Source organism: Martes martes (genome assembly GCF_963455335.1).
Source record: "Martes martes genome assembly, chromosome: 12".
Taxonomy (NCBI): domain Eukaryota; kingdom Metazoa; phylum Chordata; class Mammalia; order Carnivora; family Mustelidae; genus Martes; species Martes martes.
In genome coordinates, this window is record NC_137900.1 from 65,039,429 (window position 1) to 65,062,903 (window position 23,475).

General features: G+C 47.5%; 1 protein-coding gene across 2 annotated transcripts in view; it reads left to right on the forward strand.

Moving 5' to 3' along the window:
* Positions 1 to 6,062: 6,062 nt before the first annotated feature.
* The window catches only part of NR4A3 (nuclear receptor subfamily 4 group A member 3), a gene marked incomplete at its 5' end in the record, with an annotated part of 32,680 nt that continues 15,267 nt past the window's right edge, over positions 6,063 to 23,475 (forward strand). Inside the window, 4 exons of one of the 2 annotated variants that reach the window (XM_080820154.1) lie at positions 6,063 to 6,234; positions 8,561 to 9,546; positions 13,455 to 13,584; positions 14,044 to 14,216. In XM_080820154.1, the coding sequence (XP_080676280.1) occupies positions 8,563 to 9,546; positions 13,455 to 13,584; positions 14,044 to 14,216 (1,287 nt within the window). Of the gene's footprint in view, positions 6,235 to 8,560; positions 9,547 to 13,454; positions 13,585 to 14,043; positions 14,217 to 23,475 lie in introns of those variants that run through there. The other variant, XM_080820153.1, reaches the window with a different exon arrangement.

A 23,475-nucleotide genomic window follows, 5' to 3' on the forward strand; every position in this document is an offset into this window, starting at 1 on the left:
CCCACGCGACTCGGGGCTGGCCGGGGCGCCGGGTGGCAGGACTGCCCAGCAAGTTGGCAGACGGCTTTCGTCTTCCGACACACACGCACGCCCCGCGGGCCTCGCGCCCCGCTCCCTCGCCCGCGCCTCGCCCTCGTCTCCCGTCACAGCCCGCGCCCCCTCTCTCCCAAGGCTCACACCCACTCACCCCGACCCCCTGCGCAGAGCCTGGCCCAGCGCCGCCGGTCACTAGACAGGGTCGAGCCGGGTCCAAGATGGCGACTCCGCCCCCGCCCCCTCCGCACTCTTGGCGGGGTCAGGGCGCCCCCTCACGCGGCGGGCTCGCGCCCGAGGCCCGGCTAAAAATATCCAGGCTCGACTATATTTGGTTCTGCCGGATCCCGTCGCGGCCGCGCGCACTCCGCCCCGCCCCGCCCCGCCCCGCCCCGCCCTGCGCGCCCCGCCCCGCCCCGCCCCGCGCTCTCCGCCCCGCCCCGCCCCGCCCCGCCCCGCCCCGCGCAGCACTGAATGGAGAAGGGGCGGGGGTGACCGAGGGGAACCTACTCCGCTATCTGCGGCGCGCGCCGGCGGCGGGGCCCGGCCAACCGCCGAATTTAGTAACATCGCCTGCGTCAATCACGCGCCTCGTGTGCGTCAGCGCCGCGCGGCTCCAGGTCCTGCTCCCCCCACCCCCAGCCTTTGAATGGATACAATGTAGCAGCGCCCTCCTTCCTTCCGAGACTGGATTGGAACCCGTGGCAGTGCAGAAACTCGGTTCCCCTCTGCTGGGTTAACTTGCGGAGCATCCTCCCACGGTCGTCTCCACACCACCCTGTCTGAAGTCGAAGTGGAACTGAAAAAAATATACATTTTGTATATATATAATAGTTTTGTTTTCAAGTTTCTGGTGCTAACTCGAACCTTCGATTCTGAACTGTGTGCTGTCGACAATGGGATCCTCGCCCCACTGCGACACACACACACACACACACGCAAACATTGGGACATGTCAAAGAAATAGAATGTCACATCTGATTTAAGCGGACTACAGGAGACCCTTCCTGTCTGCGTTGTTGCTCTCAAATATTTTCTCCTCCTCAGAAATTCATACCTCAAAGAGGTCGCTTTCACTCAGCTGCACTTTGGAACTTGGAGACTTTAACTTTGATAAATTTTTGTTTTTGTTTGCAGCGAGAAATTCACACTTAAATTCATCATTTCCAGGAAGACATTGCTCTCCCTCACACAGTCGCCCAGGCTTTCAGCACACTATTTCATGACAAATGTGTCCCAGAAGACCAGAGCAAATCCCATGGCGAGGGACTGACTAATAAATCCTGCTGATTGATTTCGAAATATTTAATTTGGGAGATGAGGGGGGGCAACCATCAAAAAGTGAAAGTGCGAGCTGAGATTTCCATTTCTGCTGGGGGGGGGGGTGATTTGCAACAGTCAGACCCGCTCAGCTGTTCAACACGTGTGTGTTTGTTTTACACACATTAAGTGGTTTCTGCTGCAGCGCGCACGTGGATGATGGATGGATGTGCACTCTTAGTTGGGTTACAGTGGGTCCAGTTAGGAAATCCACACCTTGGCTTAATGAAATAAGACCTTATCTTCCCGGAGCCATCTGCATCCCTGTGCGAAACACGCACTCAGCAAATGATGCGAGGAGGAGATGGATTAGCCTAGACGCTGAGGGCCAGCGAGGCTTAAACAGCTTTGGAACTGTTGCTTGAGGAAAGCGCAGCTGCACCTCAGGGAGTCTTCGAGCCGGTGCCTGACTCCTGCACCGGCTGCCAGGTCACTCGGAGAAGCTGGCTGGCGGAGCCTTCCCTTTCGGAAGAGCTGTCCTCTCCCTTACCCCCTCTCTCTGGCTCCATGCCTCGGGGCAGCCTCGGAGTCGCGCCAGCCGCACTCCTCCAACTCTACTCCACCCGAGCCTGACAGCTGGGCGGTCCCGCCTGACCCGCGGGCGGGCCGCTGCACCCTCTAGCCGACTCGCGCCCTGGCGAGCAGCGCGGCTGCAAAGGGGTTGGCGGCGCGAGTCCAAAAGGCTCCCCTGCCGGGGCTGGCCGCGCGGCACAGTTTCCATTGTGCAGCCCTGAGAATGGTCGGGGAACGCGCGCGCGCGCGCACATGCACACACACACACACACACACACACACCCTCCCTCGCACACGCGGAACCGGCTGGGCCAGGGGAGGGAGGAGGAGGGTGACGTAGCGTCCCATGGCGTCACATTGACGTCTCGCATTCCAGGCACTCTATGGAGAGGCCGCTAGGGCTCCTGTGGCATAAATGACGTGCCGAGAGAGCGAGCGAACGCGCTGCCGGGAGAGCGGAGTCTCCTGCCTCCCGCCCCCCACCCCTCCAGCTCCTGCTCCTCCTCCGCTCCCCACACACAGACAAGCTCACACCCGCTCCCTCACTCGCACACACAGACACGCGCGCACACAAGCTCCTCACACACACTCCACTCTCTCCCGCGCGCTCACACCCCTCTCGCCCTGCGCCCTCGCCGGTGCCGAGCCGCGCGGCAGCCGGACGCCCCTCTTGGACTCACTTTGCAACGCTGACAGCGCCGGCGGTGGCCTTGGAGGTGGGAACTGCGGCGGCATCCTCCCCCCCTGGTCGCGGCCGGAGCCAGGACGCCCGCGGAACCCCTCGCCGGCACTCTCCCATGAGTCTGGATCGCAGCATCCCCTGCCAGACGCTCACCACCTCTGGGAGCCGCTGGGCTTGTACACAGCAGCCCTTCCGGGACAGCAGCTGTGACTCCCCCCCAGTGCAGATTTCGGGGCAGCTCTCTAGAAACTCGCTCTAAAGACGGAACCGCCACAGCACTCAAGTACGTATGAGATTCGCCCAGTTAATTGGGGGACTTGCTAAAAAGTTGGCGCGCTGGGAAGCGTCGCTCCTGAAATTGACAACTTTGCGTGTGGGGTTTTTCCCCCTCGGCTCGTCGCTCCGGTTTTGCTCGCCGAGCGGCCCGGTGGGTTCTGATATGAAACTTTTCCCCTGTAGCGGGCCCGCGGGGATCTCTGGAGCTCGTGGGATTCCTCCCCCCACCCGAAGAGGCGAAAAGCCTCTAACAAAGAGGAGGACCGGGATTTGTTCAGTAGCAGCTCCAGCGATGTAATTCAGGGTATTTCGGCTCTAGTTGTCATGGTAATGATGCTCTCGGCGGCGGCGGCGGCGGCGGCAGCGGCCTCGGCAGGGAGTTGCAGCTCCGGTGATGAACTGCAGTAATTTTCTTGCCTTTTAACCAGGATTGAAAATAGGGGCTCCGGTGCGTCCAAGTTAATATACCTAATGGTGACTCCCATCTGGTTGACTGGGAGGAAGCTTGGGAGGGAAGGGGCATGGGCAGCAGTGGTTGGAGTTCGCAAAGTCTCTCGGATGATCTCTGGAAAGAGGGCGTAATTGTAGGAATGTAGCTTATTGTATTGAAATGAGCCTGGGGCTCCACTAGGCACGTCTGCCTGGCGTAGCCTACTTGCCCGTGTACACTTTTCCCTTCAGAGGTAATCGGGTGTAATTGCCTACTCCCGAGCCCGGACACGCGTGGGGATGGTATTCGTTTCCTTCGGGCCTTGGCTTGGTATGGGCATGTTTTACTCTTAACTGACAGAACTCGCGCTTTTGGAGAAGTTGCTCTGAGTGTTTTACTCTTAATAGAAACAAATGAAAGTTCTCAGTGGTGAGCGGAGAGCGGTTATGAGAGCGCAGCCTAGGGAGATTGACTACCTAAGGCACCTCTCGAACCCACTGGAAGCTTGGGTCAGTACTAAGAGAGAAAGCATTTGTCCCTTGATTCTAAAGAACGTTCCTGGAAATTGTCTTTTATTTATGCCTCCGGATTCTTCGGAGGGAAGAGCTGCAAGGCGTTTGGTAATCACAAATGTTGGGCTGTTATCCCAGAGTCTTAGGGTGCCAGGCGAGAGGTGAATGGCAAATCCGTCCTGAATCCTCTATTTCTACGACGGAGAAATATTTTACAGAACTGAGTTGAGAGGAAAGAAAAAGCTGCCCAACGGGGCTACTGGGCTCAATGAATGAAGTTAGAGTTCATTCGAGTTATCTTACCTGGATAAGGTGATCCTACGTGAATATCAAAGACTGCTCAGGCCAAGCCACCTCCACACCGGCTCCCTCCTCTCCGCACCCACCCACTCCCCTCCCTAAGACCGCGCGCTCGCAGAAATTCTCCCCCGCGGTTTGTCTCCTCTCCCTTGGTCTTTCTGAGAATCTCTGTCTTTCCCTTTCTGTCGGTCTCTCCTCCACTCCTACTGCCCCCGCCCAACCTCCGCCCCCGCTCCCCAGGTTTGGAAACTCCGCGGAGGAGCCCCGGTCACAATGGTGCGTTTCACGGTTTCCTCCACACACTTCACCACGGGGAGGGGAACATGGGGGTGTTCCTTTCGTCTGCCCACGAGAAAGAAAGGAGCTTTGACAGAGGTAGTTATTTCTACCTAATTTACAACCCCGAGGCTCAGTGCTCCCGGCCCCGGCGGCCGCGAGCCGGAGCGGCGGAACGTGTTTCCAGGCGCAGAGGCTTTGCCTAGGTAACCGGCCATGGGAGTGGGCGGGGGGGGGGGGGGGAGCGTTGGGGCTCTTGGCGCTGCTGCAGGAAACGTGGTGTGGCTCTTTCCGCGAACGCGCGGCGCTCGAGGGGAGCCCTTTCCTTAAGGAGACGCAACCTTGCCGATCCTCGGAGAAATACTCCGCTCGAAAGGACCCAGGGGAGGGCAGGAATGAGGGCACCTACTGCAAGAGGTAGTGGGAGGTTGCTGGAGACACGTATTGCAAATTCTGGGTGGACGGGAAGCTCCTGCTACAGCCGTGGGAAGATCCGCCCGTGCCTGCGCTAGAGCGAGCGCAAGATTTCCGTACGATCGGCTGGGACAGGGCTGGGGCGGGGTGGCAAGGGAATCCCCCGTTTCCTGGCTTTTGAGGGCTTACCGGACCTGGGGGTTCCGATACCCCCTCTCCCTCTTCCTTCAGGCAAGCCGCTGGCGCAGGGGCGGCGGGGGACAAAACTTAACACGCCCCTCTCGGCCCGCGCACTCCCGAGGCTTTTGGGGGTTGTGTTCTGGTTTTTTTCGGTTTCACCTTCCCAACCCTCGAGATATGAACGGGTCCAGGCAAAGGGGGCGCTGTAGACCAGAGTTTGGGGCAGTGGACCTTTCCCCCAAGGCCCGCGGACCTGCGATTCCAGCTACAAAGTTTCGCTGAGGCTGTGCGCAGAGACGCTCGCCTCGGAGCCGCGCTCGGCGCCCTCCGGAATGTGCCCCCTCGGGGCGGCCGGATGGCCCCGAGCCTCGAAGTCGCCCACCCTCAGGGATACCTCCTGCTGGGTGCAGGGGGCCTCCCTCCTCCCACCCCACCAGCCTGGAACTCCAACTGCCTGGTCCCCTTGTTTCCAGCGCGGGGCTGTTTCCACTGTGTCCTTTTGTTTGCTTGACCCCTGGCCCCCAAAACTCGAGGCTAATAGAAGCTAAGCTCCATTAGCATTTAGAATGAAAAGCGCAGACTTTCTTAATTCCCCGGGGCATTCACGCATTCGTTCCGGACCTTGTGCATTTCCTATGCAACGTGTAAATTCTGTATTTGAGGAGGGCGGGGGGCGAAGGGCAGTGGAGTTGGAAAACGACTATTTTCCGCTCGTGAACACTCACTGACTCCTCGAATTCGGTCGAAACTCTTCCTCAGGTGCTCTTTCTTTGGTTTTCCTGACTTGGCGAGCTCAGAACCAATTGTGGGGACAAGAGAGAGCAATTCCTGGGCGATGACAGAATGCACGTATTTTTAGCCTAGATTTGGGTGCCACAAAACGGCGGTGAGCGCAGTGGGTGCCTGAGAATCTTTCTGCGCTCCCCCCCCCCCCAGGTGTGATGCTTCTTGCCCAGGAACCCTGTTCACCTTAATCACTGCTTCTTTGCCCTTACAATTCTTTGTAATTAACGTAGCATTCATAGTGATCCCCTACCAAACCACCCTCTCCCAATACGCCCAGCCCCGGCCACGACGACCAGCCTGGTCTCACTTTGAGCTCTGTTCTCTCCCGGTGCCCGCAGAGCCTCCTGCGGAAGAGCGCAGTCCGGCAAGCCCCCGTCCTGAGCCTGGAGCCTCAGCGGAGCCCGGTAGCACTACCACCGCTTCGCCTCGCCGGACGTCCCCGCCTCCCACCCTCTCAGCCTCCGCTGGAGAGACCCACAGCCCCACCATTCAGCGCGCAAGATATCCTCCAGGTAGGTCTAAAGGCATGGCGCCTTATTCCTCTCAGGCTGGGAGAGATGGGGGTGGGGGGGAAGGCACACACCCAGCAGGCGGGCTGTTCCACTAGGCCAGCACCAAGGCAGTGACTGTTGACCATGCATTTCACAGAACAGGTGGCCTCCTTGCACGAAGCTCCTCTGGATACCACACCCTGTTGCTACCTAGTAGAGCAGCCAGATTCAATTAAGCATTGCATTTCTCAAAAATATTTTTCCTAAAAAAAAAAAAAAAGTCATACACCAATAGATTAGGATCGTATTATACATTTTAATGTCTCCATTTTTGCTCTCTTTTTATATCCAGTTTATGCATGTAAAAGTTATGGACTCTCTTTGAGCAGTACAGAGCATTTATGTTTGTACAGAACCCAAATCCTTTGATGCAGAAGTTTGGATGATTATAGCGCAGAGGAAAAGAGAAAAAGCATTTAAGCTGAAAACTGAGGAGTAAATTCTAATGGGGCAAAGAAAGGATCGCAGGTTTGGCTCGTAACACCTCTTTATGCCTTTGTTAAAGAGGTATATGGACTGTGTAATCACCAAAGATATGAAGATCAATAGAACTTAGGAGCAAGCAAACTCATATTCTAGCTGGCAACCCCAGAAAGACACAAAGAAGAGCAATGCATAGGGACTGGCAAGGGAAGACGACAGAAGATTAATGGAGACCCTAGAGGTGCTGAAGGAAGAGTCGATGGAACATTGGGCAGTGTTCTTCCTTTCAAATCATTAGCCTTTCATTTCACCCTAACAACAAGACAGCAGGATAAGTAATCCTTGAACTTCAAACTAGTGAGTGTTTTTATTAAGGCCCTTCTTGGAAAATGAAGGCTTGAACTGGCCTCTCCTTATCACCGCTTCTTCCCACAGGCCCTCATCACCTTTTTCCAAGTCAAGATTTCATCCCATACACGCATGACTCAATCAGATTTGGAAACGTGGGTAAGAGAAAGATGTCAAAGGAAATATGAAGTACTCACTTCTTTTATTAGTCACAACTTCTAGGCCACAGACTCCAAACAGAGGTGAAGCACCTGCTTTCCCTTTGGTTCAGAAAAACCAACCACCAGAAACTGCCCCTTTTACCATTTCTAGTTAGCCATAGAGAAAGAGAAATAATAAGATTTTTTAAAAACCAGCCACTAGATCCAGTAATTCCCAAGGCCTTCTCATCCAGCTCAACCTCTCTGTACAATAATAAGCATCCTGGGTAGTCACTTCGGGGGCTCAACATAGTCAACTGGCAGAGAAATTGAACCTACTAAGGAACTGCTTTCTTTTGCAGAGGTACTAATTCTTCTGTCATAAGAAAATTTGTAGGCTAACTCACCTCTTACAGTAGCTGTAAACTGTTGTCTTAAAACAGCCACTGATACATTTTATTAGTCAGAATTGGGGGGAGATATATATATATATGTATACATACATACACACACATATGTGTGTGTGTATATATATGTGTGTGTGTGTGTGTGTGTGTATATATATATATATATATATATATATATATACTGTATAAGGCAGAGAGCATGTTTGGTGGGTGTTTTGTTGCAGCTGCTGATCTTTTTCTTTGCAGATGGCACAAACTCCCCCGAGTCCACTTCCTGGGCCTGTGTTCCCACCTCTCCACCCAACTGGCTGAAATCATCACTAGGGGTCCAGTTTGTGTAGGCTGTTAGCTGTGTTTGGAGAAATGGGGAGGGGGTGGGAGAAAGCGACCACAACATGTGTGGGTAGGCTCAGTTGGCACTCATAAAATGTTAGAATGTCAGTCTCCCTTGGCCGGTAAGTCCCGCAAAGGACACTTTTTTTTTTTTTAAACTAACTCATAGATTTCTAAATCAATGCATGTGACTTTGGGGACTAGTGGCCTCTTTCCCCAAAAATAAACCAACAGAGCATTCACTGGTTTTCTTTTTGTCCTCCCAACTTGTGGCCAAGACCACCCCCAATTAGTTTATAGGGTTCAAAACCCCTTCGTCAAAACATGACTGGGCTTATGAAAGGAGTGAAATTTCCCAGATCTGGTGGAGAACAAGGGCAAGAGAGAGAAGGTGGGCAGAGGTCCCCAGGAGGCCTGGTCTGGGCATCCTGAGGCCCCTTAGACAGTCTGTCAGGAATTCTGCTTTCTCCAAGGAAGAAAGTAAGCGTGAAGCTTTAAATCTACTCTACCGGAAGGAGAAAAGGATGGCACTTCCCCTCCCATTTCCCAGATGAGAGAGCAATGAACCCAGTACTACCTGTCAGCTAGGAGAGAGTGCTGACTTGCTTCTGACAGACCCTTTTCCCTGTCCTGCAGATATGCCCTGCGTGCAAGCCCAGTATAGCCCTTCGCCTCCAGGTTCCAGTTATGCAGTGCAGACCTACGGCTCGGAATACACCACGGAGATTATGAACCCCGACTATGCCAAACTGACCATGGACCTTGGCAGTACTGAGATCACGGCCACCGCCACCACGTCCCTGCCCAGCTTCAGTACCTTCATGGAAGGCTACTCGAGCAACTACGAACTCAAGCCCTCCTGCCTGTACCAAATGCAGCCATCGGGGCCGCGGCCCCTGATCAAGATGGAGGAGGGCCGCGCACACGACTACCACCATCACCATCATCACCACCATCACCACCACCACCAGCAGCAGCAGCAACAGCAGCCCCAGCAGCAGCCATCCATTCCGCCCCCGTCCGGCCCGGAGGACGAGGTGCTGCCCAGCACCTCCATGTACTTCAAGCAGTCCCCGCCATCCACGCCCACCACGCCGGGCTTCCCCCCGCAGGCGGGGGCGCTGTGGGACGACGCGCTGCCCTCGGCGCAGGGTTGCATCGCTCCGGGCCCGCTGCTCGACCCGCCGATGAAGGCCGTGCCCACCGTGCCCGGCGCGCGCTTCCCGCTCTTCCACTTCAAGCCCTCGCCGCCGCACCCGCCCGCGCCTAGCCCGGCCGGGGGCCACCACCTGGGCTACGACCCGACAGCCGCCGCGGCGCTCAGCCTGCCGCTGGGAGCCGCCGCCGCCGCCGCCGCCGCCGCCAGCAGCCAGGCCGCCGCGCTCGAGGGCCACCCGTACGGGCTGCCGCTGGCCAAGAGGGCGGCCGCGCTGGCCTTCCCGCCGCTCGGCCTCACGGCCTCCCCCACGGCGTCCAGCTTGCTGGGCGAGAGCCCCAACCTGCCGTCGCCGCCCAACAGGAGCTCGTCGTCGGGCGAGGGCACGTGCGCCGTGTGCGGGGACAACGCCGCCTGCCAGCACTACGGGGTGCGCACCTGCGAGGGCTGCAAGGGCTTCTTCAAGGTGAGCGCGCGCCTCCTCCTGGCGCCCCCTCCCCTCTGCAGCCAGCCTCCTCTGCCACCTGCCAAGTGAGCGTCCAAGAGGGTCCTTCTCCTTCCAGAAGTGGCATTATTATACTGTGCGTTCCTGTAGCCTTTCCTAGCACCTTCACACCCACTCTCTCAGGGGCTTTTAACTTGAGGTCCATGAATGGAGGCAGACCTGGACTCCAGGGAGCTGTGAACCTCCCGACTTGGCTTTACCTTTTGAACATTTTTCTGGAGAGAGCCTTCAGCAGATTCTCAAAAGGATCCCTAGCCTTTAAAAAAAAAAAAAAAAGTGCAGAAGCCTCATTGTATTCCTCCTCTGTCCATGCAGGGTATGGGAGGGGATGGGGTCTGTGTTCCAGGCCCTGGACATTTATATCTCACTTAATCCTCATATAAGAGCTGGGACTCTAGAAGCAGACAGAACTGAGATTGAATTCTGATCACCCACTAGCCATTTTTATTAATAGTATCTTGAAGGTAGGTATTAATTATCCTTGCTTCATAGATGAGGAAGTGGAGACTCAGAGAGGTTATTCAAATTACCCCAAGACACAAACTCTGTGAGAACTCTTCGCAGGTCTGCACCAGCAGAATAGACAGGAGCAACTGGCTGGTTGCAGGCTGGGGAAGCTCCCTCTGTAGAAGACAGAAGCTGGGGTCTCACCAGTCCCCTCCATCTCTGTGCCACACACAGCGCCAGGTGTGGGCACTGTTCATTATCTCATAGACCCAAAGGAGAATTTTACAGGGTCTTCGGCTTCCTCCATATCTTACCCCTGAGTAAGCTGAAGCCTAGAAAGAGAAGCCTTGTGCGTTCTGTAAATGGTGATTTCGTGGCATGTTTGGCCATTCCCGATGGTTTCCTTCAACACTTGGGGTCAGTGCTCTTTCTACTGTTGAGGGAGAAGAGGCCTTGTTCTCTTGCCACTCAACTTTTGCTACTGACTCCCAGACTTCTTCAGACACTTAATTCTGTGCCACCCTCACTACTCCCTTGGCCATTATATCAGGCGTTTGCAAACCCATAATTGTTCTCACACAAAAACCACTCCCTGGCCTCCAGGGCCTGGCAGGGTGAAGGGAAAAGGGAAGCTAGATGCTGATTGGATAACTGGTATTTGGAGGCCAATAGGATATATCTGGGAGTGGGAGTGTGCTAAAATTGGAGTCAGAACACTCAAATAGGAGTCCTTGATCTGTCACCTACCAATCCAACATACCATGTTGAGCATGGTGTGTTTTTCTAGGCTTCCATTTTCCACTCAGGTGAATAAAATTCAGAGAAGGGCCATGAGTATCAAATTAGATAAAGCAGTTATGAACACATTTATTTAAAGGGCCATAAAACAGTAGTTTGTTATTAAATGAAAACTACCAAGTATTTATTAAAATGCACATGTGTGTGGATTGATATGCCTACCAGCAAGCAACAGTTATTTTTGATCTGGGGTTAGACATCATGCAACTAATTAAATTCTGCAGATAAATGAGAAAATGCTTGTGGAAAGACTTTGTAGTATGTCTAGTGCCATATAGGAGGTATGCAGAAATATAATGTTTTAAATGTAGAACCCTCAGTTCAGCCATTTTTTTTTTCCTGTCTGAACTGCTCACGCTTTACCAGGGTTCTTTCCAAGTTAACCACATTCCTGTAGCAGATTTCATTTTCACAGTATTTCAGTGGAAATGCTGAAGGGCAATGAAACAGGCAGCCAAAAAGGGTAAAAGAAAGAAAAACAATTAAGAGAAGTACGATTAACCCACAAATATAATCACCTCTGAATAATTGAGAGTTAACCAAAATACAGGAGTGGTAATACATTCCTCGTCTAGAAATGTCAATTAAGTGTTCCCCAACAGCGTCCCTTTTCTGCAGCAATGCCTTGAAAACAAATCTATACTCAAAAGGGTGGGGGTAGGATGGGAAAGAACCACCCCACAGATCTGTTAATTAAAGGAACAGAAGCAGGTTTTACCCAGTGGCTTTCTACCATTAAATTGAATTCTTTAAAAATGTGACATGAGGTGCAGTTAATGATGGGAATTCAGTGATTGAACCATAACGATCTCTCCCTGTCCTTAAACTGTGCAGACACACACAAATGTGGGGAAGGTTTCAGGTTATTGGGAAGATGTATACCTGAAGCAAAATGCCACCAGCACTCAAACTGGCAGGTAGCCTTGAGGATGATGGCAAGAAAGAGAGTTTCAGAAATTACTGCATGTCCAATGAAAGAGAGCTTCATTCAGGAAACATAAGTTTCCTACCCTTACAGACTGTTGAGAATTTAAATGCTGGAAACTCAGAGATGTGTTTGTGTTTTGGAATTTTGCATTTTAAACTAAATGGATCTGGCTTTGGTAGATTTTTAAAGTCATAGAAGCAGTTTAGAAACCATTCCCTAAAATGAAATTAAAAGGTGATGGGGTGAAAACTAATTCACGGGGCTTGAGAACTGCTAAAAGTAAAAGATTAAAAGTGAATCTAGAATTTTGGACCCAAAATAGATCACCAATCCCAAAATATCTGGATTTCTTTCTTCCTTTTTTCCTTTCTCTCTTTCATTCTTTCTTTAATGCAGCCCAGGCTTACTAAATAAATTCCAACTTTCTGCTCTATTTGGAGTTGTATAGATTCAGGTAATCTCTGAATAATTTCACCCTAAGTAGTAAATACACATCCACTTGTACAAACTTTTTAAAAAAATTTTTTTAATAATTTTTTAGAATCTGGAGCATAGGGATGCCTGGGTGGCTCAATTGGTTAAGCAGCTGCCTTCGGCTCAGATCATGATCCCAGCGTCCTGGGATCGAGTCCCACATCGGGCTCCTTGCTTGGCAGGGAGCCTGCTTCTCCCTCTGCCTCTGCCTGTGCTCACTTACTCTCTCTTCCTCTCCCTCTCTGACAAATAAATAAATAAAATCTTAAAAAAAAAAATCTGGAGCATAAAATATGCTTCATTATTTCTCCATGTGTCATTTTCAAATTTTATGTGATTCTGAAGAATAAAACATCATTTTATATCCAAGTTTAAGGTTTATGTTGTACTGTTTACAATATGGCTATTTTGATGTCTATGTCAATAGTCATTTATGAGATAAACTATTAATAGGAATTTTTATTGAAAATTTATGGCTCTCATATTTCCTTCCTTTTTTTTCTTTTTTAATGTTTTTGTTGGTTTTTTTTTTTTGGTGTGGTTTTTAGTAACCAATTTTAAGATTTTACTTTCAAAAGTCAGAAATAATCAGTTTACCATAGATATCCTCTTAAGAAAATATTCTCTTAATATATATTATCTTAATATCTTAAAGATAAAATAAATGATATAGGCAGATTAAGCGATAGTGATTTTTTTGCATAAAAACATTTCCTATATGTTTTAACTAGTCAAGTCTTGATTTTGCTTTTTATGATTTCATCTCTATTGGGGAACAAAGCCAGTTACTGTGATATTTGACTTACAATAGTGATAGCCAACAAAGTACATCCCAGATAATTTTGATTTTATTTTAATAAGGTCAGCAATAATCAGGGGAGTGGAACAAGTAGAAAATTGTTCCCAAAGGGATATTAAAAGTGGAGATAATCTAATCCTCCAAGGTATGATATGTTGACCTGGTAATTTCAGATATGATTTTATCATTCAGACTTGGGTGTCTCCTGAGACTTGCTTCAGAACAATCCGAGATGATTTTCATTGTCAGCAGCTAACACTAATAAAATTGTTTTTCCTGCAGGCTAGCGTGTTAGGAAATTAAATTTATCTAATTATACGAATTGCACTGTCGCTTTTCACATTGTAATTAAAATACATCTTGTCAGGTCCTACCTCTTTCCAGAAACTATTAGCTGACTATCTCTGTATTGTGTTTTCTCAGAGAACGGTTCAGAAAAATGCAAAATATGTTTGCCTGGCAAATAAAAACTGCCCTGTAGACAAGAGACGTCGAAACCGATGTCAGTACTGTCGATTTCAGAAGTGTCTCAGTGTTGGCATGGTTAAAGAAGGTACGGATATAATGCTCTTTATTCAGCTTGCTTATACTTATTCTATCCCTGAGAAAAATGTTGATATTGATGTTGGGATGGTGAATTTTCCCAGTTGCCTTTTCTTTCCAACATTTTACTTTTATGTTGTGTATTACCATTTAAAAATAGCCAAGGACTACTTATTCTAATTTCTCAAAATCAATAGAGAGCTTGTGTACATACATCTCTGTTCTATTTAAGAAGGAGACTTTCAGGGCTAATTCATTACCAGATGTAAGTATGAGTGATTTTTATGCTGCTTGTTTCAACTCTCATTAAATCGTTGTGGGGATAGAATTCCAAACTCATTGCCACTTTTAAATGGTTGGTCTCGTTAATGATTGCTCAACTGTAATGTATTTTGATTCTTTTTTGTGATTTATGGCTCTTTATGGATATCTTTGAAGACATTTTTTTCTTTCTTTCTCTTGGCATCAGTTGTCCGTACAGATAGTCTAAAAGGGAGGAGAGGTCGGCTGCCTTCCAAACCAAAGAGCCCATTACAGCAGGAACCTTCTCAGCCCTCTCCACCTTCTCCTCCGATCTGTATGATGAACGCCCTTGTCCGAGCTTTAACAGACTCAACACCCAGAGATCTCGATTACTCCAGAGTAAGTTTTATGATGCTTTTTGAATGAATGATCTGGTCTCTGTTCATGATACTAGTAACATGAGTTGATTGAACAACTTTGCACCTGGCACTGGACTGAACAGTTTTCGTACCTTTCCTATATTTCTCCCTTCATTTAGCAATTCTGGTGCATCCATTGCACCCAATCATTTTTGCCTTATTGGGTCTCTAAATGCCTTAACAAATGACCCTGACAGTGTTGCACCTGTCATAACAATGTTGCAGAATTCCTGGTGGTTGTGTCAGTGAAAATCTGCACAGGTGAATTGCGGTGTGTAGGTTTCTTTCATGGTTTAGAGGAAGGGACCAACGCTTTTTTTGTATTGTGATCAAACCATCTGGGTGAGCCTTAAGTTATCCCTCACCAGTTTACCCAATTGCATCAGCACTGATTGACCTGGTGCTTATTCAGGGGATTAGACCACTGATGGAGAGGAGCGAGCTCTGGCCTTGACATTGGGAGGTGTCAGGGGTATCGGGATGGAACGCTGCCTGTGCTGCTCCTGCCAGTGTCACCTGGCTCCTGCTCATGGCTTTCTCATCCCTACAGTGGAGATGATTATAATATTTAACCCCAGAGGGATGTTTGGAACATCAGTCACACAGGAATGATGGCTTCGAAAACCATACCCAAGTACCAGTATTGTTATTTAAGTCAACGAAAGCATACCACTATTTTTATTTCTTATGAGATGTGCTCAAATATCATCAGTTTGAACCCTGAAGATTCCCAGAAATTTGTATAACATAGAGGAGAACCATGAGAAGGGATTTTCTGAGCAAATGTATAAACATCAATGGATGATAGTTTTGAAAAAGACTCAGAAAAGCAAGCTTCTAATAAGATAGGGTCTCACCAGAGAGGGAAAGAAAGGAAAAAGACCACAATTATTGGGTTATTTCTGCATGCTAGACATTGCAGTCTATTGTCTCGTCTCACCACTTAAAGAACCATGAACTGTGAGGATAGTCTCCCACTCTCTAATCCAAGAAAACTTAGAAACACAGTTTGCACACAGATGAGAGAGAAGGGCCAATCCAGGGATCTCCAGTTGGTTGATCTGGCTTGGCAGCGACTACCAGATTGCCCTCCCCAGGTCTAATCAGTATTTCAGACTTCTGATGGAAGAGCTGGCAAAGAGTGTGTGTGTGTGTGTGTGTGTGTGTGTGTGTGTGTGTGTGTGTGTCTGCTGTGTGCCCTCCTTCTGGGTTGCAATGTTGACAGAAATGAAGGGGTGATTGGTAAACCTGCTGCGATCCTCCCTCCCTCATCCTCACTCTCATTATAGGCTGTGAAGCTTCCTCTCCACACCTAATCACAAGACTTCAAATGAGAAGCATGGTAGACCCTTAGCACCAAAGGTTGAGGACTCTTATTCTGATTACAAGTAGCATCTCTTAACTAAAGTCAAGTCTCAAATAATAGTCTAACAGAATAATGCAGTGGTTAAGGGCTTAGGCTATGGAACCATGCAGGCCTAGAAGAAAATCCCAACACCATCATTTAGTAGATGGGTGACCTTGAGCAACCAATGAAACCTTGTAATACCTCAGTTTCCTCATCTGTGTTATGGAGTGATAATAATAATATCTACTTTCTGGGGTGGTCTGTGAAGAAGAGTCAATAAGATGATACTTATCAAAGCTTTAGCATAGTGCTCTGTACATTATCTCCCTGACCAACCTTTCTTCCTTTACCATTTGTTGAATGTATGAACTACACATGTCACGGGTCATGTAGCCATATCATTAAGGTAAGCGTTATCACCTATTTCACAGATGATGAGATCAAAACTGGGAAAGGGTAAGGGAGTGACATGCCCAAAGTCATATAGGTGATATTTGTCAAAGAGAGAATTAGAAGCAAAGAGTGTTGGACCCAACACCCCAACAATCTGTGGGGACCCACGGACCCCAAAGTCTGTGTTCCTAGATACCATGCTTCACTGTGTCTTTGGTTTCAACGAGAGTGGGTGCTAGAAAAGCATTCAGAAATAATGACCTCTCCTCCCTGAAGCACCTTTGGGCCTCCCCACATGCAATTTGTCTGAATTCATGAAGCTGCTCCACAGTCCTACGCCGAGCCTATAGGACGGTCTGACGTTGTTCCAGGCATTGGAAATCACTACTGATGGTCAGTCCAGAGAACTTGGGCCCCCAGAGTGATTTTTTGGCCCTAAATTATCCAATTATTGGCCTACGTGGCCTAATTAGTCATTCAGTGGCAAACCCTCCCCAGCACTTTGAGTTGTCCCAGCTGGGAACTGTCTCCACACGGAAAAATCAATCCAGTGTGTTTGCTTGCCTCTGCACTATTCAGTGTGTTAGACTAGAGTCGTCATCCTCATCAACAAACATTTATCCAATTTAATTGTTAGCTTTGTCCAAAATAGCAGATTGACCATGCCAGAGTCTGGGTCACATTGATACTACCTTTTGGTGCCTTGCTCAATTTTGTAAAGCGTATTTATTTTAATTCATTGTTTTGGAATCAGGTTGAACCTCATAAGTTGGATTCTCCTGCTTTTAGATAGCTTTACAAAATTATCAAATCTTGGACCAAAATCAATTAAATTAAAAGACTTTTTAAAAATACAGTGAGTTTTCATCAAAAACTTGGATGAAGGCATAGAAGGCATGCTGATCACATTTGCAGATGACAGAAATCTGGGAGGGATCGCTAATATGATGGATGTCAGTATCAACATTCAGAGTGATTTCGACAGGTTGGAACAGGATGGGCTGAAGCCATCACGAAGAAAGTTAACAAAAATAAATGTGAAGCTCAGCATTTAGAATTTCAAAACATGGGAGAGCCTTGGCCCATCAGTAGTTCTTGTTAAGAAGATCTTGGGACTTTATTCCATACACTCTCAATATGAACCAACAAAATATATGTGTGATGGAAGGAAGGGATGCTGAATTACCTTGGGTTGCTGTAGTAGAAATGCAGGACCAGGACCAAGTTGGGAGTGGACACACAGGCTCTGTTCTATGAGACCACACTTCAAGGGTTAAGTCCATTCCCAAACTGGAGTTTAAGAGGGACATGGAAACACACCATTTATGGAAACTTGTAGGGGATGATTGGAGGAAACGAAAATATCTAGACAGAAAGTGAGAAGGTTTGGCAGGATTAGGTTACTCTTTTACCCTGTGGAAAGAGGACTGCTGTTCCCAAGGGCAGATCTAGAAGAAGAAGAAGGGGGGGGGCCCTCCGTCCAGCTCATTCTGAAGATAAGGATGAGCTCTCTTAGCTACAAGAGTTACTGTGGAAGCATGAGCTCATCAACACATGAAGTAAATAAGGAGAACACATAACAGGATTTCTCACAAGCAGAGAAGTTATTTTGAATATTGAATTCCTTCCAACTCTAAGATTTTATGATTCTGGGGTTTACCTTATTATTCCAAAGTGCAAGTAATTTTATATTTATATGATTTTAGATATATACGTGAATGTGTATGTGAATATATGTTAAGAAACTTGTTATTTAACAAGATTGAACTTGCTTTGTTCTCTAAAAAACGTTACCATAAAATGAATGAAGCAAAGTGAATTTATTGAGTGCCTACTTTGAGCTAGGCAACATCCCATATGTTCTTACATAATTTCACTTTAGCCACAGCTTTATGTGCTGTAATTTATTGTTTCTGTCATTTTTTTAAAGAATGTCATTCATTGAAATTCAGTTTTCATAGTATCTTCTCCTGATATATATTCAAATGTATAGAACTGCAGGTGACTTTGAGATCATCTGATCCAACCACCATATTTTCAGAGGACTAATTAGAAGCTTCCAGAGCCTAAGCGTCTTGCCTAAGGTCAGGGGCAGAGCTAGGGCTAGATCTGAATCTCATCACCCAAGGTATTAAGTTCCTATTTCACCATACTGCGTTGTCTCTGTAATGAAAAGTTACTAGTTTGTTTTTTTTTTAATAGAAGCTTTACTGGGTTTTTAGAAATTACAATAATAGTAATATATACCCATTGGTTTTTTTTTTAAAAGGCAAACCATTTAGAAGAGGACGAAGTGAAAAATGAAATTCTCCTCTTCATTTATTCCTGACTAATCCCACTCTTCAGTGGTAACAAATGTTAACATTCTAGTGTGTGTCCATAGTTTATTACATTTTAAATAAGAATTTGCCCTGTCGGATTTGAGTCAGACAGTTGATTTGACCAAGACAATTTGTTGACAATGCCAGTTTCCCCTTTGAATCAGGAAAATCGAGAAATGAGACAATGTTTGCCAGATAGGTATGCTCCAACCTTGTTCCGGTATGTATGTCTCTAAGGTCGTGAGTGAGTGGTCGATTGTGGGAAAGGGAGGTGGAGCAGTTGGGGTCCAAGTCACAGAGGGAATGCATGCATGTGAGAGAGGCCAGAAAGAGAGCTTCTCGCTCTGGGAAGTGTTCCTGGCTCTGGGACCTTCACTTCTCCTTTGGGCCAAACTTCTCTCCTTCAAAAGTGAGCTCAGATCATTGTATATCAGTGCAGTCAAAACATGTCACGTTTGATTTGTTTCTCCTCGAAATGTAGCTGTTCTCTGCCCCACAGTTGCTTTTAATTTAGCAATACAAGTATATATAGATATGGGGTTTGGCTTCGGAGCCTGCATTATTACTAATGAGAAAATATACTTAACGTTCTCATTAGTTGGTCATTTCAAGTATTCTTCAGCAAACTGGGATGTTTCTCGGTAATTGGTGTCACTTAGATAGTAACAGACTCCAAAAACGAGAGATGCCACTCAGATAAAACCAGGCACCAGCAAATGGCATTTAAATATGTTAACAAGATTTCAGGCCAGTCCCTGTGCCACAGCGGGCCTCAGCTGCCTTGCCTGAATGGTGAGGAGATCGGACTAAATGCCCCGCCATGATCCCTCCCAGGCTTCTCCTTCTAGACCCTCTGACTGTTAGTCCTGCTCTAATTCTGCTAGGGTTGAGCTCAGCATTTCCCAGAGTGTGGTGCCCAGGAAGACCCAGGGTGTTTGCTTAAAAATTCAGATTCCACACCCAGTAATGTGAATGTTCCACATTCAATAGGCCACACCCAGACCTACTGAATCAGAACTGGGACACGGGGGATGAGGCAGACAGGAATCTGCATTTTAACAAGTGCCTTGGGTGACTCGTTGCCACACTAAGATTTGAGAACCACCAGTATAGTTTAATAAAAACAATCCAATTTTACCTCTAATCATGTTTCCCAGCTTCTTCTTCTCTCTCTTTTTTTTTTTTTTTTTTGAGGCTAGAGGGAATGAGGGATAGACATATAAATTTTCAGAAAGTTCCCAAGTTGTGTAACAAATAATTACGGATTGGGCTCTTGGGTGTCAGGTACTGTTCTATAGCAGTGGACACGTTGAAGAGAATCCCCTGCCTGCAGCTGACATAGCCTGAAGGAGAGAGAAAGGAAGCAAAGGTATCGCTGTAGTGACGCCATTAGTGGGAGGAGAAGAGGATTTTTTGTTTCTTTTGTGTTTTAGCAGGGGAGGGGGTTAGAAAAGAAAGACGGCGGCGGGGCGGGTGTTGGGGGGGACATACTTGTCGCAATTTTTTTTAAGTGTCACTTTTTAAAGTGTAAAAACCTAGGAATATGTCTGCACAGTGGGCTCATATAATGATCACATCTAAAACGTATAAAGAAATAGAAAGACCCAGGGGAAGTAACATTCTGAAGGGAGATAAAGGTTCTTAGGACATTCTACATATTCAGCCTGGACGGGCAGTGAGGTGGAGTAAATACCAGATTCCGTTTTGCTCTGAAAACCTCACATTACTCATGTGCCGGGGCTCGCGTTCCCAGAGCCTCTCACTTAATTCGCATTCGAACAATTTGTTTTAGGCCTTTAGGGTTGTTGGTGAAGTCTGACCTGCCCAGCCCTAGTACTGTCATATGCAGAATGGAGACTTGTTTCAGTAACTTCTGTGGATGTTTTCAGCTCGAGATTCTCACTCCAGGTCATTCAGAGAAACTTCCATCAGACAGCTATAGCCTCTTCTAAATGGTTAGTAAATGTCATACAGTGTCTCTGACCAGAGGTAAAGCAGATTTTAGATGGATCGATTATTCACACAGGCTGAAATAAAAAGCCTAAACAGGAAAAAAAGATTTATTTTTTTAAAAGTCTTTCTCTATTTGACCTAAATTCGATGGGAATGATCAATAAATGAACATTTCTGGATTTTCTCTGGTGAACCCCAAAACTGCGTAGCCCAGAAACAGAGTGATGTAGGGGAGCCCAGAAGCTGAGAATGGGGGTCAGAATCTTTCACCTGCAAATCCCAGTATTCCTTGGCAAGGTTTTATAAAAAACTTCTAGGCCAGGTAAGAAAGGCTCCAAAATGTTTTGTTCTGTTCCTTTAAATCTTACGTTCAGCAGAGGGAACCTTTGGTTTGTTTTTTCCTCTAGCACTGGGTGCTGACCCACCAGTCAACCCCAAGTTACTGGTGGCTCAGGCTGAATCCAGTTTGTCCCCAAAATTCCGGACCGTGGGCCAGAATTACTGCAGGTGAAGCCCAGAGGGTCTGGCTGGAGTCTGGCATGCCGGGCCTGCTGGCTTTTCTCCTTGCTGAACTCTATCGGAGACAATTGCACAAACACGGTAGGCAGGGTCTGCGCCTCCCTGTGTGCAGGACGCATGAAATGTGAGCCCAGCAGGGATGAGGCCTGCAGAGAACTCTGGATGGAAGCTAAGCACTCTGGAGGATTCTGAGCAGAGAGATTACTGAGTTGTGAGCCATGGTTTCAGGGAGGTCAGTGCAGGAAGGCGCTATTAGGTCCTGTTCCCAGGGACAAATTTACAACCTTTGGTCTTTTTCTCTCCATTTAACATACTATTTTAAGACAAAATAATGCTAAATCAGTGCCAAAATCTAGGCAGTAACATCATAGCTGGTATGATTAACAACATGTAGAATCATCAAATTCAAGAGGCATCATATGGAACATTCACCAGGATAGTTGATAGTCTGGGCCATAAAATGCACCCTAACAAATTTAAAAGAATGAAAACAGACGATGTGTGCCATCAAACCACAATGTAACTAAACTAGAAATCAATAGCAGAAAGATAGCTGAATACAGAGAGCCAGAAGATATCTTAAAAATCAGGTAGCCCGGTCACTTCCTTTTCCAGAGAAGTTAAGTAACTTGGCTAGGGCTGCATAACAAGTCAATGCCAGAGCCTGGAGGAGGACCCCATGACCTACTGCCTGGTCCAAAATTCTTTTCTTTAGTCCAGATAGCACTCGGGAGTCTCACATGTAGTACTGTCAGCTTTCTAAAGGGGGTTCTGCTCTAATTTTCCTCCTGCCCTTGGAGAGTATATACAAGCAGATTCATACAAGAAAAGAAAGTTAAAAAAAAAAAAGTTAAATAAAATCCCTTTTTTCACTCTCTTCCTGTTAGTAGGGTATGAGCTAAAAGGAGGTGGGGGAAGTATCATGACACCAGGATCATGCTGCCATCCTTGACTATCTTTGGGAAGGAGAACTGCTTCCTTCTCCCAGACTTTGTTCCACAAGGAGTCCCATCACAGCACAGAAACATCCACAGCTTCATAGAATCCAAACTCTGGGTGGGATTATTGAGAACAGAGGAGCCAGAACTCTGAACTGGACCTGATGCTAGAGGATCCTAGAAAGTCGGGGCTGAGAATTAGAAACCTTCTGGTTCATCCATTTTCCCCATTTTATAAATATGGAAGTGGAGGAACAGAGTTAGTTCCAAGTATCATAATCATTATCAGTATCATCGCTGTCGTCATTTGTTAAATATCTTCCTTATGTCGGGCCCTTCAAGTATATCATCACATGTCATCCTTACAAAAGAATCTCGAGGAAGGTATTATCCCCACTTTACAGAGGAGAAAACTGAGGCTCATAAAAGTGAAGTAATTTATCCCAGGTAACTACAGGCAGGGCTACATTCTTTCACAAATTAGGGGCCTAGACAAATCTAGGATTAAAGCATCTGGGCCCCTTGTCTGATGGTGTCTTTTGGTATTTCACAATGCCTCTTGGGAAAGCACAAAGGGGAAGAGAGAGACCCAGTTAAGGCAAGTACCTCATTTCCTCCTAAGTGTTTCCTTAGTCAGCTCCTGGCGCTTATTGGCTATTCCTCCGGCAGCCAGGTTAGGGCATTATGACAAACCGAGGCACTCCCCTGACTGTTTTTTCACTGAGCAATATTCAACAACTTATTGGGGGTCAATTATGTGCTGTCACTGTGCTGTTGACAGAACATGGGACCAAATACACACACAGACACCTCCGATTAGAGCAAAGCAAAAACGCTATTTAAAACTATCCCACAGGCTACCGGCTAGGAACATCAGACATATTAACAGCCATGGAGTGTAGAAGGGGGAGTCACAGGGCCATGTTTAAGTCTTGGCTGGACCACTATTGGTTGTGTACCTTGGGAAAGTCTTTACCTCCCTGAGTCCCCCTGAGCCTCATTTTTCTCACCTGTAAAGTACGCATTAAAATCCATACCCCGCAGGAACTGAGACAAAGGACACAAACACACATAAGGCTGCGTGAGGGCGAAGGAAATGATGTGCGTACTTCCATGAGTATTTCTGCGGATCTGCTGCATTTCTGTTGTTGGTTGACCCTTGATTACTATCTTGCTCTGTCAATCTTCCTGCCCAAAGCAGCAAAGACTTTTTCCTCCAGTGACTCAAGCAAAACCGTGAGTCTACCAGAATATCCAAAAGCTGGACAAGGACTGTATTCCTACCTGTACCTTTCTTCTCCTGGGATCCTTTAGATCAGTGCTGTCCTGTAGAATATTCTACAGTGATCGAAATATTCCACATGACATGGCTTTAGAGCACTAGAAATATGGCCAGCACAACTGAGAAACTGGGCTTTTTATTTAATTTTCATGAATTTAAGTAGCCATAAGTCCTGAGTCTGATCGCACAATACTGCCTGGGCCCTGCTAAGGAGACACCCTCCTCCTCTGGCCTGGTTTGTTTTATCTTACAGAAATCCACCTGCAACAAGCAAAAATCATTCTCTTCTCCTATTGGTTAATTCTGTGGTTCCCGGACTCCAGTGTGCATAAGAATCAGCTGGAGGTCTCCATAAAACAGTCTCTCCTAGTCTCAGAGTTTCTGCTTCTATAGGTCTGGGTCGGGGCCCAAGATGTTCATTTCCTGCACATTCCCAGGTCTTGCTGGTGCTGCTGGCCCAGAGACTACACTTTGAGAACTGTGAC